The 21,981-nt window shown below is 37.8% G+C and overlaps 1 protein-coding gene across 6 annotated transcripts in view; it reads right to left on the bottom strand.

Moving 5' to 3' along the window:
- SIPA1L1 (signal induced proliferation associated 1 like 1) overlaps positions 1-21,981 on the bottom strand; it is a 199,622-nt gene that overhangs the window by 44,806 nt on the left and 132,835 nt on the right. For all 6 annotated transcript variants that reach the window (XM_084208669.1, XM_084208668.1, XM_084208672.1 and 3 more), the window contains 5 exons: positions 16,144-16,274; positions 15,346-15,534; positions 8,965-9,139; positions 1,705-1,808; positions 626-783 (listed from right to left, as the gene is read on the bottom strand). In XM_084208669.1, the coding sequence (XP_084064795.1) occupies positions 626-783; positions 1,705-1,808; positions 8,965-9,139; positions 15,346-15,534; positions 16,144-16,274 (757 nt within the window). The remainder of the gene's footprint in view (positions 1-625; positions 784-1,704; positions 1,809-8,964; positions 9,140-15,345; positions 15,535-16,143; positions 16,275-21,981) is intronic.

Below are 21,981 nucleotides of genomic sequence, written 5' to 3'. Positions count from 1 at the left end.
GTTACTATCAATTACCATTTTCTATTTTAATCATATTGACTTCAAGGACACATTAGGACTTTATTTTTTGCTGCATCATTTTCTGTCATTTCTTTGTTGGACTGAAATGAGATAAGAAATGAAGATATTTCAGAGAGCTTAGCTTCTTCCTGAAAGGCTAAATCTTAATTTCATTGTCTTAATTAAGTCACTGTCTTAATTTCAAAAATGGAGCATAAACTCAGATGACCAAATTATCTAAGCAAAAAGTGGAAGTGTTTTTGTGTTTTTTTCTTTGTTCTGTTTCTACCAATGCAAAAATATTCTTCTAGCATACACTTAATGAAGAGAATGAAAAGGAACTGAGAAGGCAATTCTAAAATAATTTCCAAGTGCTTGATATGCAGTGTCTGCCTCTGTGTATGTGTGTTTACTCACACCTGACAGCAGCAGTTTGCTCACTGGGAATGTTTCCTCCACATCTTCATGCGTCTATTTACTCTTTTAAAGAGTTCTAAATTCACATGACTCACAACCTCCTTAAGCCTCATCTTTCATTACATTTCCCTACTGAGAATTTAGAGGAAGAATGAGGGCTGGCTTTGCACTCAAGCTCCATGAGTTCAGCGAGTGCAGCAGCAGGTACCTGTAACAAACGCTGTCGGTGCAGGGCCCGTGCACCCTCACAATGACAAAGACGTGCTGGAAGTGCGATCGGATGTTCTTTGGGCTGAATGGTTGTGCTCCAGGCTCCTGGAAAACTATTGTCACAATATCATTTCCAATATGTCGTTTTCTCAGAAGCTTTAATGAGGGAAAAAGGAAAAAAAAAAAAGGAAAAAAAGGTTAAAACAGACTTTTCACAAATTTCCAATAATTTCTCATTATTATAAATTACTATTGCTCATTTTTTTCCCCAAATGATACTTCAAACTGAAAACTGAAACAGTTGAGGGTTATATAACAATTACCAGAATTAGCAGTTCACCTAATAAAGTTCTGGCGTGGTTGTTTTCATAACAATTCCATTTCTATATGTAGCATAGAGAGTGAATTTATAAGGCAAAACTTTAAGCTAAACAAAGGGGGAAAACAGATCCTGTGAGTAATCAATGATACATGGAAGCAGGAAAACATCCCCCATTTCACACATTTTTACAAACCAGTGGTAGGTCCCATTTAAAGTTGAAAACAAGTTGTCATTGTCCTTAAGACTATACACTAGAAATAATTTCCTGGTAGGCTTCTTTCAGTAAATAAAGCAATTCTACCCAAACAGTATAACAGAGTTTAAAAAAAAAAAAAAATCTTATCTTGACTAAGGATTTTGGCTCATGTACTCTCGCATAGCGTGTGCCGGACCACCCACTCATTATCTCTGTGCATATTACAATCTGCTGAATGCAAACTTAAAGGGCTATTGACTTAGCTGTAAGAAAGTTTAAAATTGTTTAAAAATCATCAGGTACGTTGTGGTCCTTGTGACATGTACTACTGACATTATTGCATTATTGCATACTACTCACATCAAAGTAATGCACAATTAAATAGATAACAGTCCAATGGAGAAAAATCTATGATGTACCTACAATCATCTACTTCGCTCATGTCCCTGATACAGAGATTGCCACCTTTACTTTTAATTCTTTAAGTGGTTTTTAGCTAATAATGAATAAAAGTTGCCATAAATACTCAATAGATCATCTACTTGTGAGCCCATCTTACCTGTTGCTTGTTGTTTGGAGTATATGGCAACATTGTAGAAACGTGGAACATGATTTCATAGTCCTTGTATGTTGTGTACAGAGAATGAGTACCTGTTGAATCAGCTGCAAAGACAAAACAAAAGTATTATTAAAAAAAAAGCAAAATCAAAGTTTCATTATTATTAAAAAACCATCAACCAAGACAAAAATTTTTATTCATCCTCAATCCTAGCTGAATTATCAGCAAGTAAGAACTTACTCGGAGTTTATTCACCTGCCAAAGCAAGTGTCACATAAAGACAGCCTGTGCACTTTGCATACTTTTCCCAGACAAAAACTTGTTAGGAATGGGGAATTGATACCAGAAGACCCTGAAGAAAGCCTACCTAACATGAAAAGTGAGAACAAAGTCTGAGATAACTTTCAGTTATCAACTTTTCACCCAATATCTCAGAATGAAAATGAACTGTAAGGAATGTGAAAAAGACTTCAGCAAGGAAGGCAGACAGATACTGAAAATGAATACCGTGATCAAATACACAAAAAACAGCAAAGGACCAATAACCCACAATAGCAACAGAATGACTTCTCCTAAGCATAAACATCAGGACTTGAAATTAACTGTCAGGAAATCAGGTAGCACCTTCACTAGAGCAGCTGCTTTATGGACAGGAACAGTCAAAACCCCAAGTAGGACGCCAGCATGTTTACAACTGATGATGAAAAAAGCCCACAGAAATGACATTATGATGCTGGCATATTAATCTAAGGTAATCTCACCTGTTTTGAGTTCTGGCCACCCTATTCTAAAAGTTACAGAAGAAAGAGAAGGAATCCAGAAACAGGCCATGAAACAATTAAATGTGGATGGAGACACTTCCATGTGGAGAGAAAATGATAAAAAACTAGGACTATGAAGTTTAGAAAGAAAAAAGAAGAGGGGGCTACTACTCAATTTACAAGGTGCTGGCTGAAAACAACAGTTGATTACAGACAAATTGTGAACTTGTTTTCACTTTATTTCACTCTAAAAAGCGACCTTGAAAAATATGCTATTCATTTAAGCAGTAACACATCTAAAGATAAAATAGTGAATATGTGCTATTAAATACAACTTATGTCCACAGTGCAAAAAGCCTGCTTTCAAATACCACTTGAAAAATAACTAGTTTATATATGGAACAAAGCATTCTGGCTATTTGAAGTATATAAATATGCTACTAAATTATATAATCCCAGCTATTTATAACAATGTATTTTAAAAAGCTGTTAAAAACTGTATCTTGGCATTTTCATTAGCAGAGAGATCATGTTACTAAGAAGATAACATTTGAAATTTGTGAGCATTTACAGTAACACAAATATACAGTTTATTTATCCAGATTTTGAGTGTAAACTTTGAGAAGTTTTCATAACAATTCCCTGACTGTTCATTGTCAGATTCAGAATAATGAAATAGAGGTAGCTTTACTGTAAATGAAACACAAAATGATCTATGAAATGGAATGGAAAGTTTTCTATATTATAACCAAATAGAGATTTTGTGCTTCCAAATCCCCTATCTATAATAAAAAGGGGATTAGAAATAAAAGATTACTACAATTTAAGTATTATTTTAATAATTTAATATTAATATTAAATATGCTAATAATTTTACTTTAAATGCTAATTATAACAGCAGGACAGCTGAAAGGGGATGATTTCACCTTGCACTGTGTTCACAGCAGCCTCTGTCCTCTGCCTGATCACTGAGTGCACACCCAAGGAGGCAGATACACCTAAAAGTCACCTAAACATTAATGCAACTTCATAACAGCTTTATCTGCTGAACAGTAAATACACTGATTTGTACAACATCTTTTAGAAGCAGAGCATACAAAAATATGACAAATAACTGGAATAGGCGAGGAGTAGATTCAAAATATAGAGAAATGAGACAGGAGAAGGCAGGCCCCAAAAGAGGGGAAGGGGCTCAACAGGTATTGGAAGAATAGAATAAAACAATTCTGACTAAAAATATTCTAAAACACCTACATATTTAAGCCAAACTTTCAACTTTCCTGGCAGGATTTAATTTTAGGTAGAAAAATGTTTTCTGAGAACAGCACTGATTCTGCAAACTAAATAATCAGGCTACAATCCAAATGACACATTCAATAATTCCAAGCACTTGACAGTTTGAATCTCTCCTGTTCAAATCCAACTACCAACAGAAGTCCATATGCTCTATGACTGTGCATCTCTCTCACCATTCAGCTTTTTCTGAAGTCCAGAATACTTTTCCTGAAGTACACCACCATAACTGCAGGTGTTTCTTTTAAACCAAATCACAGCTATTGCAATAAAATCCTAGACTGTGCACTGGAATAATATCCATCACTTCAAGGTCAAAACTGCAAGCCAGCACTGCAATCTACTCCTATTTAACAGAGGCCTGAGGGATCTTCAAATTCATTAGCACCTTTTTACACTGAAGACATCCCCTCTGGCCACCAGTTTATGGCACAGCTAGTCATGGATGCTTTCCCAGCCTTGCCCCATTACTAGATCTGGGCACTTAGCTGAGTAGCTGATCCTTTTTCCCTTCCATCATTAATCATCTCTAAAAACCCTCCTTTGTCTCCTGTCCTTCCAATGATTCTCAGCTTTATTCACAAGGATTAACAGACTCACATTTGAAGTTTTTTTTCTAACACCGATAGTGCTCAAAACTGTGGCAGACAACCACCAACACGGTGCTGACTGAATCCACAGGACTCTGTCAGCCTCCCTCTACAGCACTTTAACCTCTGTGCTAGAAAACGCTATAAAAACCATTATGAGTAGAGAATCTGACTCCCTGTTTCAAAGAAAAACATTCCAAGGAACTGTAGGAGAACAAAAAGTAACTTACACTGATAAGGCAGGACAACCATTACTACAAACTGCAGCAGGGCTCACAATAAAAAGCATAAGAACAAATATTTTCAGAGCTTAATGTTGCTCCCCTCTACCTTTGCTTTGTCAGCAGCTGTCAACACTGCTCTTCTGCCATACACAAGGATTACACCAAGCATTCATCATCAACTTCTATAACACCCAAGTTTTCAGACAGAAATGAGGACAGAATCTTTTATTTTGTGCCACACAAAAGTGTTTGTGCAACACAAATGCAGAGCAATGCAGATGGATGTCTGCCATCTCTATTTCTGCTCCTTAAGCAACTTAACATTTAAAGATTTGTTGGTCTCCCAACAGAAGGCTCAGATCCAAGAGTAAGTCTATCATTATTTCCACAAGGTTGGAAAGCTGTTATACAGTGCAAGTTAAGAAGGTAATCTATCTGCATTATTTCATTACAAACATTGGGGTTTCTTGACAACCCCTACATGAAATGTCAATTCAAAGTCCATTCATTCCTAGATTTTATTATCTACTTAATAGCTTATGGTTTTATATTCTTCTATGTGTTAATCAGAAAATCATGCAGTGTATAAACATTTAGTACAAAAACCTACCATTATTAGCTTAATCTTATCAAATTGATAAATCATAAAATTCCCAGCTCATATTAATCAACTTCCTTTATTTCCCTCATCAACCACACTAATACTCTGTTGGACACACAGTCCTTGTTACCAGGCCTAGCATTATCAAGCTGATCCCACTTACCAATGTAAAATATTGAGAAGCAAGACTAAGTGAGGGGGAGGAAAATAAAGCATGCACTACAACTGGAAAATAAAGTAAATTGACTGAAGTTATAATTTGAAAGATCACTGTGATGTTTATTACTTTAAAGTGATGGCCATAAGCTTCCTAGTCACTGTGGGATAGGTGACATTTTCAAGCTCTATTTCCTATCCAAAGTCTGCAGGCTGCCAGGAGATAGACTGTTTCCCCTCTGGTAATTCTAGAAATAAACAAACAAAACTTGAAAAGTAGCATCTCTTTTTCACAGTGGTACTGGCAGAGATCCAAAACTAAAGCCCTTGAAGGATGCAATACACTTAAATAGGCTTTAAGTTCCTAGTATGCTTGAGATTCCTCTATTTAAGAAATTGGCTCTGTTGTGGACACTTACTAATTAGGACCCTAACCCTAAATTTCTAAGAATAACTGTTCTGAAACTGCCTTTTCCTAGAGCAACTTTACTTTTCTAATTTGCATAAATGAAAAATATTGTGAATATTTCCAGAGTACATATACAAATCAGCTCACCTCCATGCAGAGAAAAATCTTTCCACGTCTTACATCGTGCAACTGCTTTGCACAGCTTGCAAAGTATTGTCAAAGGTATGGAAACTAGCCAAGTAGTTTACATAGATCTGGCCTTTCTGACAAGTCAATGAACAGACACTTGTTTTTAAGCACATATTTGCAATCAACTGTGTTGCCACTGAACACAATCTTGGTGTAGGAAAATTTCCTGAGTAGTGAGACTGCAAGAACTATTTCCAGACAGGGCTCTCTAGCAACAAAAGAGCACAGAGCTGGAAGATGGAGAAGCTCAGTTCCTAGCTGTAGACCTAGCTGTTTCAACAAAACCTATAAACCTAAGTCACAGTAAAAAGCCACAACCCCCTCCTTTGCAGGTCTCTGCGTTAATGCCAACACAAAAGGACTGACTGATTACTTAGGGTAGCTACTGAAAATATATTGCCTGGCTGAATTATGTTCTACATGTATTCCCCACACCTGGGATGCAGCTCTTGTGACCATCTCTGGTCTTTAGCATTTCCCCCACCACTAAGTGGCTTTTTTTTCCCCCCCATTTCCTGTGTAGAATATGCGGTAAGTGTTCCCAAATGCAGCTATCCAAAGAGCTGAGTGTTGTGCCCCCAGAGCACCTTCTATTTCAGCATTTCCATCTGTGATTTGCACACTAGCATAAAGGAGAACATACCACCAGCACCATCAAATTAGAAATGTTTGCTGCTATTGTTCACATTTGCTGCTGTCCAGACCTACTCATTAACAACTCATGCACGCTCACATGTGTCTTCTCAGAAATCCTGCAGGCAATCTAACCTGAAAGATTTCAGACAACTTAAAAGAGCTCCTAAGAAGTTCTGGCTGATAAGGTTTCACATCTGTGAGGCTGTAAACCTTGACTGAAAGAAAATGTACGAAATCCTTCATGAAAGCAGCAGTTTCTCTTAGAGGATTTCCTGTCATCTATGGTCATCCTGAACTGTTCATATAAAGGGTTTTTTGGTTTTAGATACAGAATGGAGCTGAGTGTGTCTACTGGGCAATGTGAAAAAGATATGCCAGTTCTCAACATGGAGGAGAAACCTTCATTACAAGAAGGTAACTCTCAAAATCAGGAGAGAGTCAGTCAACATAAAGGTTGCATTCAACATGTGCTAGATTGTAATCCATAAACTCAAAGCCTGACAATATTCTTTCCTTGAGTCAGAAGCAACAACAAAGAATTTAAAACATCCCTGGAAAATTCTGCTGTTCAGAGGAAAATGCAAAAGAAAGAAATACTTAAAAGACATTTACAGCTTTCTTGGGCATATTTGAGCAGATTAATCAACTCAATCATACAGCATTCACACATACTAGAAACCAGTGTTTGTGGACTGACACCAAAATATGGGTTATTTTCCTTTTTTTCACATCTTAACTAACCTGGAAGAAAGGGAAGAGAGGTTCTTGCTTTAACAACTGAAAGTAACAAAGTCACAATATAAAACCTGAAGCTAAATAAATGTTTTCTCTGTTTTCCATATCCATTTGATTTCTGACCTAGCTCATCTTTATAACCAATAAAATTACAGTTCAGAGCTGTGCAAAAGGAAAACTCACCTTGAGAATTTTAAGTATTTCCTACAAGAGAGCTGGGACTCTCCCAAGGCCATGTAGTAATAGGACAAGAAGGAATGATTTTAAACTGAAGAAGGGCAGATTGCTATCAGATATTGGGAAGAAATTCTTTACTGTGAGGGCAGTGAGGCACTAGAACAGGCTGCCCAGAGAAGTTGTGGCTGCCCCATCCCTGGAAGAGTTCAAGGCCAGGTTGGATGGATCTTTCAGCAACCTGCTCTAGTGGAAGCTGTCCTTGCTCATGGCTGGGGGGTTTAAAATGAGATGATCTTTCAGGTCCCTTCCAACCCAAACCATTCCATATGTCTATGAAATGCTCTCAAGGGAGGAACTACAACAGAGGGAATATAAGTATTGCAAGTAAAAAAAAGCAGGCACAATGTTAAATATGTGCAAAATAGGTATTAATTCAGGTTTAAAACCAAAGGAGGCTTCAGAACCCTCTGAGGATTGATGATTAGACTGGTCAAGAACAGCCTGAGGAGATGGCAGTGCAATTGCTGTAGGAATTAAGGACAGAATATAGAATGATGGAGCATTAAAGCACAGCAAGGTACTCTACTTGTGCCAGGAGACCCATGACAAGACCACAGCTTCTACTACACTAAAGCTGATGAATGTTTTTCAGCTTTCATGAATCAAGCTCCTTATTTCATTTCCTTTGCTACAAGCGAGCAAAATAGCAAAAGATCTTCATAGGAACTGGTTAGCTCCAGTACTCAAAAAAAAGGAACACAAGACAAAATTTCCCCAAGTAATTCAAACAGATCTACAAATTGAATGCAGCATGTGCTAGCTGATAGACAGGTATTTCACATGACCAATTCCAAATGCAGGGAGTTTCTTTTATAGTTACGGTCACCCAAGATCATCTTACCACGGCATTTTGTTGCAATATGTTTTACAGTTAGAGCTGATAACATAGCTGCCAAATCCAGTTTAATTTCCATAACTCAGAAAAGAAAAAGCACAGAGGGAGGAATACATTTGACAGAATGACTAAGACAAAACTGCCTAGAAGAAAAACTGCATGCAACAGACATCAGAAAAGCAGTGTATCAACTTTTCAAGGCAGAGTGACATAGATGGGTTAGCGAAACACTTTGGAGACAGTCTATAAGTGCATAATTTTAAAAAGAAAAGACACACCAGCTGTATTGATTAGCTTTAAGACAACACACTGATGATAGATTTGCAATACCAATAATTGTTCCACAATTGCTGGTTTCTTGTTGTAGCTTTATTGACAATTTCATACCAAATCAGTGCAAAATTCCAATTATTATTAGAGTTGAGAGACCGTTTGAGTACAGTTAAATTACACTTGCTCTGCTTTCACTTATATTAAGCAGCTGCCTTCCTACAACTAAGATGTTATTTTTAAGAACTCTTCAAAAAGGCAGTTAGCAACCATATCAAGCATTTTATTCACTTCAGGGGGAAAAAAAGAATGAAAAAGTCTTACTTTTTGTATCCAGCTGAGCACGGTACTTGTCAAATCCCTTGAGTCGAACTCGCTCTCCCAAGAGCTGAAGAAACTCCTCAAAGGCTGGACCTGCTGATTCATTATTATACATTTCCTCTTCTGTGCTTTGCCCAGCTTTGCAGTACATAATACCCACCTTAAGCTGGTAACTTAACTGCAAAAGAAAAAAGATTAAAATTTTATGTGTGTACCAAGTGATGAAGCAACTCCAGCACTGGATTAACTTCCCATGTTTTCATAAATCCATAATTCATGAATTAAAAACTACCTAATATTCAGCCTAATTTCAAAAGTTAGTCTAGTTGCAAATACTCCCATTGTTTTCTACTGTAACTGCCTCGACTAAGGCAGATTTAATCTGAAGATGTCAAAATGCTTTCTGAAGTGAAACAAATATGAACATTGCTTATTTCCAGGAGGACAGCACCACAGGTTGTAAGTGAGTGTCCAGCACTGAGCCACATGGGAAGTGCTGGCTGAGAAATGCCAGGAACTTGACACTCACTGACTGCTACCATGGCTGCCATCCTATGCTAAGCCTTCCAGGCAGAAGGGTAGGGCACATCATGTGCTTGCTTCTTAAACAGGTGACCAAATGAAGTCTCTCTCATTTTGAAGAGAAGATAGAAATTACTCACCTGTTAGCACATTCATCTATTAGCAATGATGAAAGACTCCGTGACATTCAGTGAGTCCTCCCTGACTTAAATATGATGACAATAACAAAAAAACCAGCTAAATTGAAAAATGCTGGTCATACCTAGAAGGTACTATTTACTAGCATCAATCTTCAAATACATTTGTGCTTTTCATTTCCATTTTCCCTCTAATTCGGTAGTTGATGTTCCTAATACAGCAAAAGCTGAAGGTGTAAATAAAGTAATTTTTTATCCAATTATAATAGTGATTCCCCAAAGCTAACTGTTTCTACCAATTCCAAACTGATACACCAAAAAAAGGAGTACACTGGCATCATTTACATCTGGACTCCAGATAGACAAGTCACAGAAGGGAAGAAAGAAGCATCCACAAGCATCCACAGCCATCTACTGCTGTCTCCAAAACCAATTTCACAGGCAGGAACCCTGATTGAAGGAGCACAAGGGAGAGCCTTGGAGTTTATGCATGTAATTCATCCAATAGAAAGCATCCTTATTGTCCAGTAAATCCTTCCTCCCACACATGAATTTTTGCAGAAGTTCTGTTTCAAATAAACACTAACCACATATGCCAGAATGAAATTGTAAGAAAATCTATCACAACTGGCATGAGATTTACAAGTTTGGACTACAGGTTAGTGGGAAGTGAAAACAGTTACTTGCAAGGGCACTGGAAGCAAAGTTATCTGAATATACTGTCATTTGCTCTTGGCAGATTCTATCCCAAGCCATGAGGCAAAGGATTTTGAACTTACTAGGACCATGTGGACACATAACGAAACTGAAATTCACTATTTTTAACCTATTATGTTCATGGTGGTATAAGTTAAAGGCCCTCAGAAGTGGCACTATACCTCTAAAGAAAGCAAATTTTAAAATTTAAAAACTCTGGACATTGCTACTTTACTGTATTCTTCCTTTACTACCAAGGATGAATGATGATGGGGATTAAAGTATTAGCAGCAGGAAAACAAGGAGGGAAAAAGAGTAAGGATAACCCGGCTTGTTTACTCCCGCTGAAGAAGTCATTATATATAAGCCACAGTTCTAGGCTGCCTTTCTTCCCCATTACAGAATATCCCTTATTTTATCATCTGAAACACTGACTTGTGTCTTCTAAACATGTTCAAATTCCTTATGACAAAACTCAAGTACAGCACAGAATCATGAACTGGTTTGGGTTGGAAGAGACCTTAAAGATCATCCAGTCTCAGGTCCTGACATGGGCAGCAGGACACTTTCTACTAGACCAGGTCTGGTCTACTACACCAGACTTGTTCAAATTCACATCCAACTTGACTTCTAAACACTTTAAGGGATGGGACATGCCCAGCTTGGCAATCTGCTCCAGTGCCTCCTGCCGACACGAGGTGAGGGAGGAGAGGAGTGAGGGAGGCTGGTGAGAGGTGGCACTGCTGCCCTTCCTGCTGAACAACTGCCACCGCTTTCCATATCATCAGCAGCAGGTCCTGTCTTGGACCATTCAGGCATCTGCTGCTCAGATGTGCCTTCTCCTGTCCTTTCTCCACAGAAACAGAATGGATGCCAGTGCTCCATGGAACCACAGCACCTTAGCTGTACTGCCAACTACAATAGTTTCTAGTAATTTCATTTAAAGAAGTTAGGACAAAGAAAATTATTCCCATGAAGCACACTTGCACTATTTGAGCTTCAACTTCAGGTGAAGGAAGTATTTTCAAAGACATCAATATAAATAGGATCTGCAGCACCAATGAGCAAGCAAACAACCGTGCTTTATTGCTTTGAAAATGTCAACTAAACAAGGACTATGCAAAGAGCCAGATATGCCTTCTAGCTGTGTTCTTAGACTTGCTAATTTTTGGGGAAAAAAGTTTCCTTAAGGATAACACAAGTTGGCATTTCTGAATCAAAAAGAGCAGATCTGGAAAAGAGCATACAGTCCTGATTATTAAACCTTGTGATAAACCTAGCCCTTCGAAGTGCATTAACTACAAGAAAAAGCTAAAAAAGAAGTTGAAGCATGAATTCTGTTGTGGTAAAACTACAAAAGTAACATCTTTATTTTAATAATCTGAAAGTATTTACATATTTATATACATGGGAAAAGTGCACTTTAAGTATTTATCTAGCACCCTGTAAAGACAGCAGAAAGTATAGCTTGGATTTAACCAGTCAGCAAGTTTATATTATGCACTAGGAATTATATTAAGAACCAAGTGACATTTCACAGTATTCATGTGAATGAGGAATTGCCATAAAGATTAGCTTCAACTGAAATAAATCAGTAATTGCCCTAATATTCAAATTTTTAAATCATATTTGGAAGCAAACTTACAGTAACCTACCACGAGCTCTGCATTCATGACAAAGATTAGTAGAAGGTGATTAGCAAAGAAGGCAGTGCAGCCCTAGGAAATGATTGGATTGCTGTTTAACACAGAACTATTCAAATGAATGCATTTTAATAAATCCAATAAAAGAACAGCTAGGTGACAAGCAGTGTGGACCATATGTATGAACAGCAGATGTTAGCACTCTAGCAATCTAAGAGGAAGTAAGGAACGAGCAACTTTCACAGACACCGCCAGTACAAAACTAGGGCAAGAAAAATATTCCCATTCTAGCACTGAATGACATATGCAGATATTGAAAGAGTAGAAGAGACAGAGCTCAGCCATAAGAGTGATATGAAAGGCAGAGAAAATATGTTGCAGTGAAAGACTTGAAAAGTGCAATCTGTTTAGTTTATCATAAACAAGACCAACAGATGATATAATCACTGCATACAAAAACCTTTGCTGGAAAATAACTCACACCAAAATGACTTTTAAAATGCAGCAGAGAAAAATATCAGAAGTCTTAAAGCTGAAGGCATATAAATTTAAATAAAGAAGAGTAAATTCTTAAACATGAAAACAAGCAACTGCTTTAAGACCTCACTCAAATATAAGACATCTTATTCTAATGAAAACTGATGCATATACATTTGGCTCAGTGGTTCCGGGGTGAAATTTAGTGGCTGAGTCAGGCTAAGGTGACTTTATAATCTTAACTCTTAAATTTACAAAACATTTTATCTGCTATATAAAACAGGCACCTGCTCATGCTGTAATGAAACAGTGTGGCACTCAGCAAGAAGAAGTGATCAACATTCTGTGCACTTAATTAGTAGAGCAGCTGCTACCCAATTTTTGTTAGCTTAGAACTGAAAAAATGCAGCTACTAATTAGCACAGAGTGTACTTACCTCTTTTGCTAGAAGTGTCAAACTGTTTCATTACCACAAAAACAGAAAATACTTTGATGCACATAATAAAAATTCAACTATCACTTGCCCTTAATGATTTTCAAAAGTTTAAGTATTAGAAAGCCATACTATGGGAGCTTAACGTATAGGATAGGAACCAAGGATAATATAACCTCACAGTTTTGTTAGATGTCATAAAATCATAGAGCGGTTTGGGTTGGAAGAGGACCTTAAATATCATCCAGCTCCAATCCCCTGCCATAGGCAGCGACACCTCTCACTAGACCAAACTACTTAGAGCCCCATCCAACCTGGCCTCTAACACCCCCAGCAATGGGGCATCCACAGCTTCTCTGGGCAACCTGTTCCAGCTCTCACCACCCTCACAGCAAAGAACTTCCTCCTAATACCTTATGTTAAACCTACTCTCTTTCAGTTTGAAGTTATTTCCCCTTGTCCTGTCACTCTGTGCCCTTGTAAAAAGTCCCTCCCTCTTTCTTATAGGCTCCCCTCAGGTACTGGAAGACCACAATTAGGTCACCCCAAGCCTTCTCTTACAGGATGAACAACCCCAATTCTCTCAGCCTTTCCTCACAGTAGAGATGCTCTGTCCCTCTAATCATCTTGGTGGCTTCCTCTGGACTCACTCCAGCAGCTCCATGTCCTTCCTGTGCTGGGACCCCAGAGCTGATGCAGCTTTGCAGGTGGGGTCTGAGCAGAGCAGAGGGGCAGAATCCCCTCCCTGGCCCTGCTGCCCACGCTGCTTTAGATGCAGCCCAGGACACGTTTGGCTCTCTGGGCTGGGAGGGCCCATGGCTGGGTCATGTCCAGCTCTCACCCACCAGCACCCCCAAGTCCTTCTCAGCAGGGCTGCTCTCAATCTGTTCATTCTCCAGCATGTGAATACCAGAGGTGCAGAATCCAGGTGCAGGACCTTGCCCTTGGTCATCTTAAATCTCATGAGATTCCCGTGAGGCCACTTCTTGAGCTCGTCCAGGTCCCTCTGGATCACCCCATCATTCAGGCACGGCAACTGCAAGGCTCGGTTCTCTAAGTTGCTGAGGGTACATTCAATTCCTTCAACTACATCATTAATGAAGATCTTAAGTCCCACTATGAACCTGAGATACACCACTTATCCCTGATGTCCACTGTGACTCTGAGCCATTGACCATTACTCTTTGGATGTGATCATCCAACCACCTCCTTATCCATCTAACAGTCCACTCATCAAATCTTTCTCCAATTCAGAGAGAAGGCTGTTGTGGGGGACCATGCCCAAGGCTCTACAGAAGTCCAGAAAAACAACACCCGTAACCCCTCCGTTGTCCACTGACGTAGTTACTCCATCATAGAAGGCCACTGGGTGGGTCAGGCAGGATTTGCTCGTGCTGAAGCTATGCTGGCTGTCTCAAACCCACCTCCCTGTTCTCCATGTGCCTTAGAAGAGCTTCTAGGAGGATCTGCTCCACAACCTTCCCAGGCGCAGAGGGGAGCCTGACAGGGTGATGGCTCCCAAGGAATCTTCCTTCTACCCTTCTGAAACATGGGTACAATGTTTCCCCTCTTCCAACCTCCTGGGATTTCCCCTGACTGCCATCACTTTTCAAATGCCATGGAGAGTTGGCAACTCCACAAACCAATTCCCTCAGGACTCTGGGACGCATCCCATTAACCTAAATCCCATTAGGCACATTCAGGTTCATCAGGTGGCCATGAACATAATCTTCCCTACAGCGGGAGGGACCCAATCCTCATCCTGGGTCCATCCACTCAAAAGGCATGGAAGGAGAGGTTGCCAGTGAGAACTGAGGCATGCACACAGCTATAAAATGTCACTACTGACATTTATAATCATAAAATTCACTTGAGTCGTGGACTTCCATTTTTCTAAGTCAAAGCTGTAGTGTTAATGAGCCTTGGTCCCATCTTTAAAAGGCAAGGAGACTATCACCTCATTGAAAATTATTCATATGAAGAAAGCCTTAGAATATTTTGCCATGTAGTTTGTTCCAGGGCAAAGAAAAAAAGAACACCAACAAAACAAAACAAGTCAGGTAGCACTCTGGTCATGGTTTAGCCAATGCAGTATTACAGTGAAACGTTTAGCACCATGGGAGACTTCTCAGTATAATAGCAGTAAGAAAAACAGAACTCCCTCCTTCCCACAGTCTTTTAAAAACAATACTGTAGTCTCTTTTAAAGGAAATTTAAATGAACAACTGCCAAAACATTAATATAAAACTTTAGGCTACCCAGGGAAATGAACTTGATTTCATACACCCCAAATATTCTGCAAAAGTTGAATGAAATAAATCAATATAACTCTCCCTACAGATGACAAGTTTTATTTTAAATGAGGCATTTCATCAGACTTACTTTAATCACATAAACCTAAAAGATAATTTTGCAACTCATGGCAATAATCTGACAGATTAAGATAATTTGTTTAATTCTGTAACTCTGCACTTACCCCTTGCTCATCAAGCTTCATAAGCTGTTCTGTGACTTTTGGAGTGTTAAAGGCCAGCCTTAGGCAATGGATATTCAGCTCTGGAACCACATACTCCAGCACTTCTTTTAAGGGAAGTCCCCTGGCTGTGCAATGCTTTGCAGTAGATGGGATAGCATCTTCCAGCACGGAGCCTCTTAATGTCATGAGCTATGCATACAAAGGAAAAACAGAACATATATTGAGTTATGCACTGAGATTGACTAGCAATAGCAGTGCAACTAGACATACTATTTTTCTAATTCTCAGTGGAGATCAAGGACATTAAGGAATTTCTGTTAGCATGAGACCAACACTGATACACAAAAATGCCACTCATTGATAACAGTAATCAGACTATTTCAAACTATTCATCAGATTTCAAATTTACAAGAAACTACTACCTTGAAAAATTAGTATTAGTACAGTATTTCTATACTATGGAGCATTTAAAAGGTTGACCCACTGTCACATATAAAAGTAAAGAAGGCAATTTCCCTCCTCTTTGCTTGCTTCTAGTTAATATAGCTCCTGTAAGTTTCTCAAGATTTAACCAAAACAACCTTCAGCACTTCCTCTGTACTGGAGGTTATGGAATAACTCTGTGGAACATTGTGGAATGTTCTGTGACAGATAGCCATGTAGCATAATTCTGTCAGGAGGCTCCCTGATTATACAGAATTCTATTATCAACACTGAAAGGCACATAAACCCCACATATTCCATCTGGTTTTGCCTTCTCACTTCTAGTTTCTTTTACTATTCCCCTGGACTGCTTACCTCACTGGTTCTGAATATGATCCGGTAGTTGTACTGAGGTCCATTTTCTTTGATTTCCTCTGGCTTCTCTCTTCTTATACTCACAGCTACTGGACCCAGGTTCTCATCTGCCCCAAAATAGTTCCAGTGTTCTTGTATATGAGGGGAAAAAAAAAAGAAGTCTTAGTTCTTACACTTCAACTATATTTCCATGCTTGATTGTTACACTGGAAATAAACTTCCAATTCCATGGAGTCAATAAGAGCATGTCTTCAAGTGGTACCAGGATGCCATTCTTGTGCTTTGCTTCTCTTGTAAGCTCCATTTATACAAAAAGGCTGAAATTCAACATAGCATATCTGCTTAAATAGGCCCAAAACAAGATACACCTCTTGCATCAGCTTTTATATTGCCATCTATTGAGTTTAGTTCACATTGAACTAAATAAGCACTACCAATTTCCCCCCTTAAAAATAAAGAGAAGGAAGCCAAATGCACCAAAGTGGGAAACTCATCAACCTATGTTAAAATAGAAATGTCAAACAACTGTACTCAGCAAAGGATGTAAATTATTTATTTTTGTTTGACTGCTTTTTGCTTTTTCCATACACGTTACTCAGTTTTAAAATGGGAAAAACTGATGAAGCTGAAAAAGTTGTTAAAGGCTTGTTCACAGAAAAAATATTATATAGTACCACAGAAAAATAAAGCACAAGAATACAATTACTAGCATAAATAGTGAACAGTGAAGTATTCAACAACCCTTAAAGTGCTAAGAGATCAGTTGAAAACCAGTCCAGGGCAGGAGGCAGCAGAGAGGAGAATACAAGATTGGTGAAATCACTCACTAGCTGAACAGCAGATTCTTTAAAACACATTTTTATATATGTCTAACTATAGACATGTAAAGCCAAGCTTCCCATGAAAAAAAGTTAGAAAAGCACATTTACAAAAATCAAAGCTCAACAAATTTAAAGACTGTATTGAAGGCTTTTTTGTAGAACTTTTTGAGCATTACAAACTATCTAGACTGATGACAAAGGTATATCACCATTAATGCAGCAACATTTGAACAAAGCTGCATATATCTTAAGCAACTGCTGAATTTAAACATATATTCCCTACAAGAAATTGTAAGAGAAAAGTAAAAAAATAGGAGTCAAGCATTGTGCAAGTAAGTCCCACATCATCATTCTCAATAAGCTGCGTATAGGAATGAATTTATACATGCACAAAAATATAAAGTTAGAACCACCTGAAAATACAGCAATTCAAAGAAACGTGAAATTCAGTGGTATAAAGAAAAGATGTAACTGCCCTGACAGGAAATGTAACCACGTTGCTTTTACTACACATGGATTACTTGTTATTCTTAAAACAACAATTTTAAGTAAGAACTTTAGGACCAGTCTAATATGAGCTATTCTACTACAGAGAGGAAATGTAAAGTATTTTAACATCATCAAGAACTGTATTTTTAAAGATAATAAAAACAAATATTGAAATACACTCCATCTAAAATGAATGGCAATCATGTTTCCAATTAATAATACAGTTAAAAAATTAGGAGCCTCATTTTTTACTCTATTTCTTTAAAAATTCATACTGTACTTTAAAACTTATATATATTTTAAGTTTTAAAACTTAAAATATATATACTTGCTGGTTCTTAGAAAATCTCCCTCCAACATACTTGATGCTTTCACACAGCTGTCCAGCACTCTAAGCTCTTGGGTGTTCTACTCAAGTCCCCAGTGTCTGGTATTTTATTATCCTTCACTCAATGTCTTCTGTTTAAGATTTCAGAGCATGCAAGACAGCATTAGAGACATGCTTGCAGCATTAGAAGACTTGCTTTCTACCAAATTCATTTGCCAGTTCTGAAAAGCCAATACTCTAAACAAAGGTAATTAAAATGCAAAATTCTTTCAAAAATTTCTCATGGAATATTCTGTAAATACTGTCATTAAACTTTGTGCGGCTGTGAGTGGGAAAATGACTAATAAATTTCATTATCTATACAACTCTAATTACGTTCTCATACTAGTCCACAGATATGAGCCCTGTAAATGCCAGAGATGTTTTGTTCAAAGTTTCAAACTATCTTCCTAGCACCCTAGCCTCTCCTTCTCCGGCATTAAGTAGCTTGGTTTTCTATCAGGATGTTTATAGCTCGCCAAACAGTTTATGGCAGACAAGGTCAATGCATATGCAGCACAGTCTTGGAGAAAGACTAAGTTTTGAATCAGTATATTATGCAGCTTCCAAAACCTGAGGTAACTTGGACATCTCCACGCTAAACTGTTGAGTGACTTAAAAACAGTGATGTGGCTCTGCTTTTATGATTGAAAAACTTAAAGAAAAAAGATACAGAGGTCGTGCACAGTAGAAGGGTCCAAACAATTCATTCGTTTACTCTATTGACAGCCACACAGGTGGTAAAACCTGTGTACCCTGCAACCACTCTAGCCTGCAATTCAGATAGAAAATTTTCTCAGAAGAAATTATTCTACATCTTGAAAACACATCTCAGAAGGATGGCAAGAGGAATGTTTGAAACTGCATACACATACACAAAATACACATACAATTCTGTATAATTTGATTAAGCTTTTTAATTAGCTCCTATTGCTTTGGAAAATTGCATGAAGTAGCGTGAAAGTCTACACTCCTCTGCTAAGGGGAAACATCTTTTATTCTCTTTTCCTTCAGAATGCACTGGGCACTGTCTTTCTTGCTCTCCTTTGCACATCCTTCTCCCTCTCCTTTACTCACATTTCCTAATGGATTGTTCATTCTTTACCTTCATCTTCATTCTTCCTCCTCCCCTAAACCCCATCTCTGTATTCATTCTGCAAGCTACAATATATATCCCTGTACCTGACTACTCTTCCTTCTGGAACACTTTCTTGTACCTCCACCTGATTTTTCCCTTAAATTCCGAATTTCCTTATATCCAACAGTTTTCTCTTTCCAGTGCAGGAAAAGTAGCAGCAGGATTAAAGTGCAAAAAGTTTAATATGCAGTGTAAAGGGAAAAAATTAGTTGTTTTATTGGGAAAATAAGGGCTATGTCACAATTATAATTCAGGAACTTGATGTCAAACATGAACACCATGGAAGACAGCTTATTTCTCCACACCACGCAGAAGCTAACTGGAAACAACATTTCTCAAGCCTGACATTTAATCTAAACAACTGCTGAAAAATAATTTAATTAACAGACAATCAGAACACCTAGCAGCAGCCATAAATTAACTCATAAATCCATACCGAAAAAAGAACAATTACTTGATTGCAGCTGGTCATTAAAACAAACGGTACATACTTTTAGAAATAGTTAAATATCTATCACAGAACTCAAAAGATACTTCCTGTGAAAGGACCAAAGCTAAAATACTTATTTTCCTGACAGATATTTATGAGCTTCCTTAGCAATGGAAATCCAAGTAAACGCACTTGATTTTAACTGAAAAAGTTCTTTTGTGCTTTCATCATATTTCTCTTTAGATATCACGTCCAAATTAAATTCTGTGTAATTGGACTAGAAATAAAAACCCCAAACATTTCTCTTCTGAATGAAACTCACATCAAGCATTTTCCTCTAATCCTAGCTCAGCATTTACAGTACTGGAAAACTCTGCCCAGTACTTCTCTGGAGACAAAAGGGCAAGCAGCATTTTGGGAGCTCTGCAAGTCCAGCCACATACTTGAAAGGCACCAACTCTTGGATAGAATATGCAGCAATTTAGAGCATTAGCGAAAAGGGTATTTTTACTGGCTGACAACAGTTAAAGGAAAGCCAACCAACAGCTCATTTGTTATAAAACCAGTTCAGGAAACTATTTACTTCTCAGTCAAGTTTTTCATTCTAAGCCAGTAACTAACATTTGTCCTAAATGGCAACATTAGCAACTACTGTGTGAGAAGGATGGAAGCAAAACAGATGCTCTTGGTTCTTTCCATGAGAACTGTAATTCCCAGACCCAATTATGGGGACAGAGCAAACAGACTGCTCCTCTGGAGTGACATCTCTCTTTCCTGAACTGCACTCGGACAAGCTAACAGAAACAAATTTTTCTCTGTGTGTGATTTTAGTATTGATTGTAAATAAGTCTTTAATAAACATGTCTGCAACTTCCACAAATTGGTTCTTGCACTGGCTTCATCCTCTCCCTCTTTTTTTAGGCACAAGCTTAACTTATATGTATCTTCAACTTTTAGTTAAGTCCTTATATCAAATACACCTTTTAAAACACACCATTATTTAACCACCTTGTTAATACATCTTGTGCATCACAGAGGGGCATTCATTTCCTATAAAAATGAACAACATTTCCATGTGAGTCAGTTGTGCATGAGCTTCTGTTAGTGAATTGAGAGAAGAGACTGAAACTCCTAAGATCCTGCAAGGCTCATTTCTCTCCACTGAGTACAAAGGGAGTCTGCACAATTAGTTCAGATATAAAGTACAGAAACTGAATTCAGCCTGCCATTATGAAGTTCTCTTCCCAGTATCCTTTTCTAAGTATCATTTTTCTTACCTCCACTAAACCATCTCCACCAGTATTTTCACACTGAGATGTCTGGACACCAGGCCAGAATACTGTTTATCAATTCCAGTACTTTGTAGAGGGACCAATTTCCTTTACATACAAAAACTCATCCATTTGCATTCATTAAACTTAAACAAGACTCATCCATAAATGTCATACGGAAATATTTTACACTAACTAGATTAAAACATTTGAATTAATTTGGAACATTTTAGTAATACTAGAAGCTCACTTATGTTTCCTCCATACACTGCTAAAACTTCACATGGATCTATCATCTACGTAACAGTACCTGTAAAAAAATGAGCTATTGATTTCATATAATTAAAGATTACAGATGAGTTACCATCAGCATTTCACCAAAATACCTTGAAGAAATTAAAAGGATCTATATGAATTCAATATTTTTCATCCTTTTTTTAAGACACAAGATTAACTATGTCTTTTTTCTTTTATGTGACAAGACATTTTTCATGAACTCATGCTGACTGGAATCACTGATGATTTTTAACTGGCAGTTCTTTATTGATACAGTCCCAAATTACCTTCTTTGTTATTTCCAGCTGGAATGAAAACCAACTCAGTTTACAATTCTCTGGAACATTGCTTTTTATTCTTTGCAAGCTCTAAGGTTACCAAGTGTTCTCCAAGTCCATGACATTTTCCTGGTTTGAGATCTTTAAAAGGTATTGATGTCAAATCAGAATTCATCTAACAATACTTCTAAGACTATAAAATTATACAAAGCCTACTGACTTGGTGAGCTTATCCTACTGAAACTTGTCTTTTGGCACTGTCTGTTCCATCCATAACATCATAAAAATCCAACCTCCTCTTCCAGCAAAAAAATTTCTGCATCATTACTTGCTTCATGTTACATTAAAAAATTCAGTTACAACTGACTTTCTAGATCTTTTTTTTCCCCCATGATGCTGCTTCAAATTTTATCACTATCCCACGTCATCAGCTTAGTCTAAAGTTTGCTCAGGGAACAATGATACTCTGGGTGGTAAACAAAATGTGTTTTGCACTTGTAGAAAACTGGGGTTTGGGATATCTAATGAGGCTTCTGAAGTACAGCTTTTAAGATAAAAATCTCTAGAAGAAACAACACCCCTGGTTTGGACTCTGCTGGACTAACATAAGAAAAGTGAATTTAAAACCGCATTTTATTGCTTAAAGAAAAAAAAAAAAATCACAGCTTCTTCTCCCCATCCAATCCTACTCCATAACACACACTTTTATATCTGGCTGCCCCTTACTAGTACCATTAGGACTAGATGATGTCGATTTTATCAATTCTT

The sequence above is a fragment of the Fringilla coelebs genome, assembly GCF_963513975.1.
Source record: "Fringilla coelebs genome assembly, chromosome: 6".
Classification (NCBI taxonomy): Eukaryota; Metazoa; Chordata; class Aves; order Passeriformes; family Fringillidae; genus Fringilla; species Fringilla coelebs.
The sequence above is the reverse complement of the archived record's forward strand: the minus strand, read 5'-3'. Positions and strand labels throughout refer to the sequence as shown.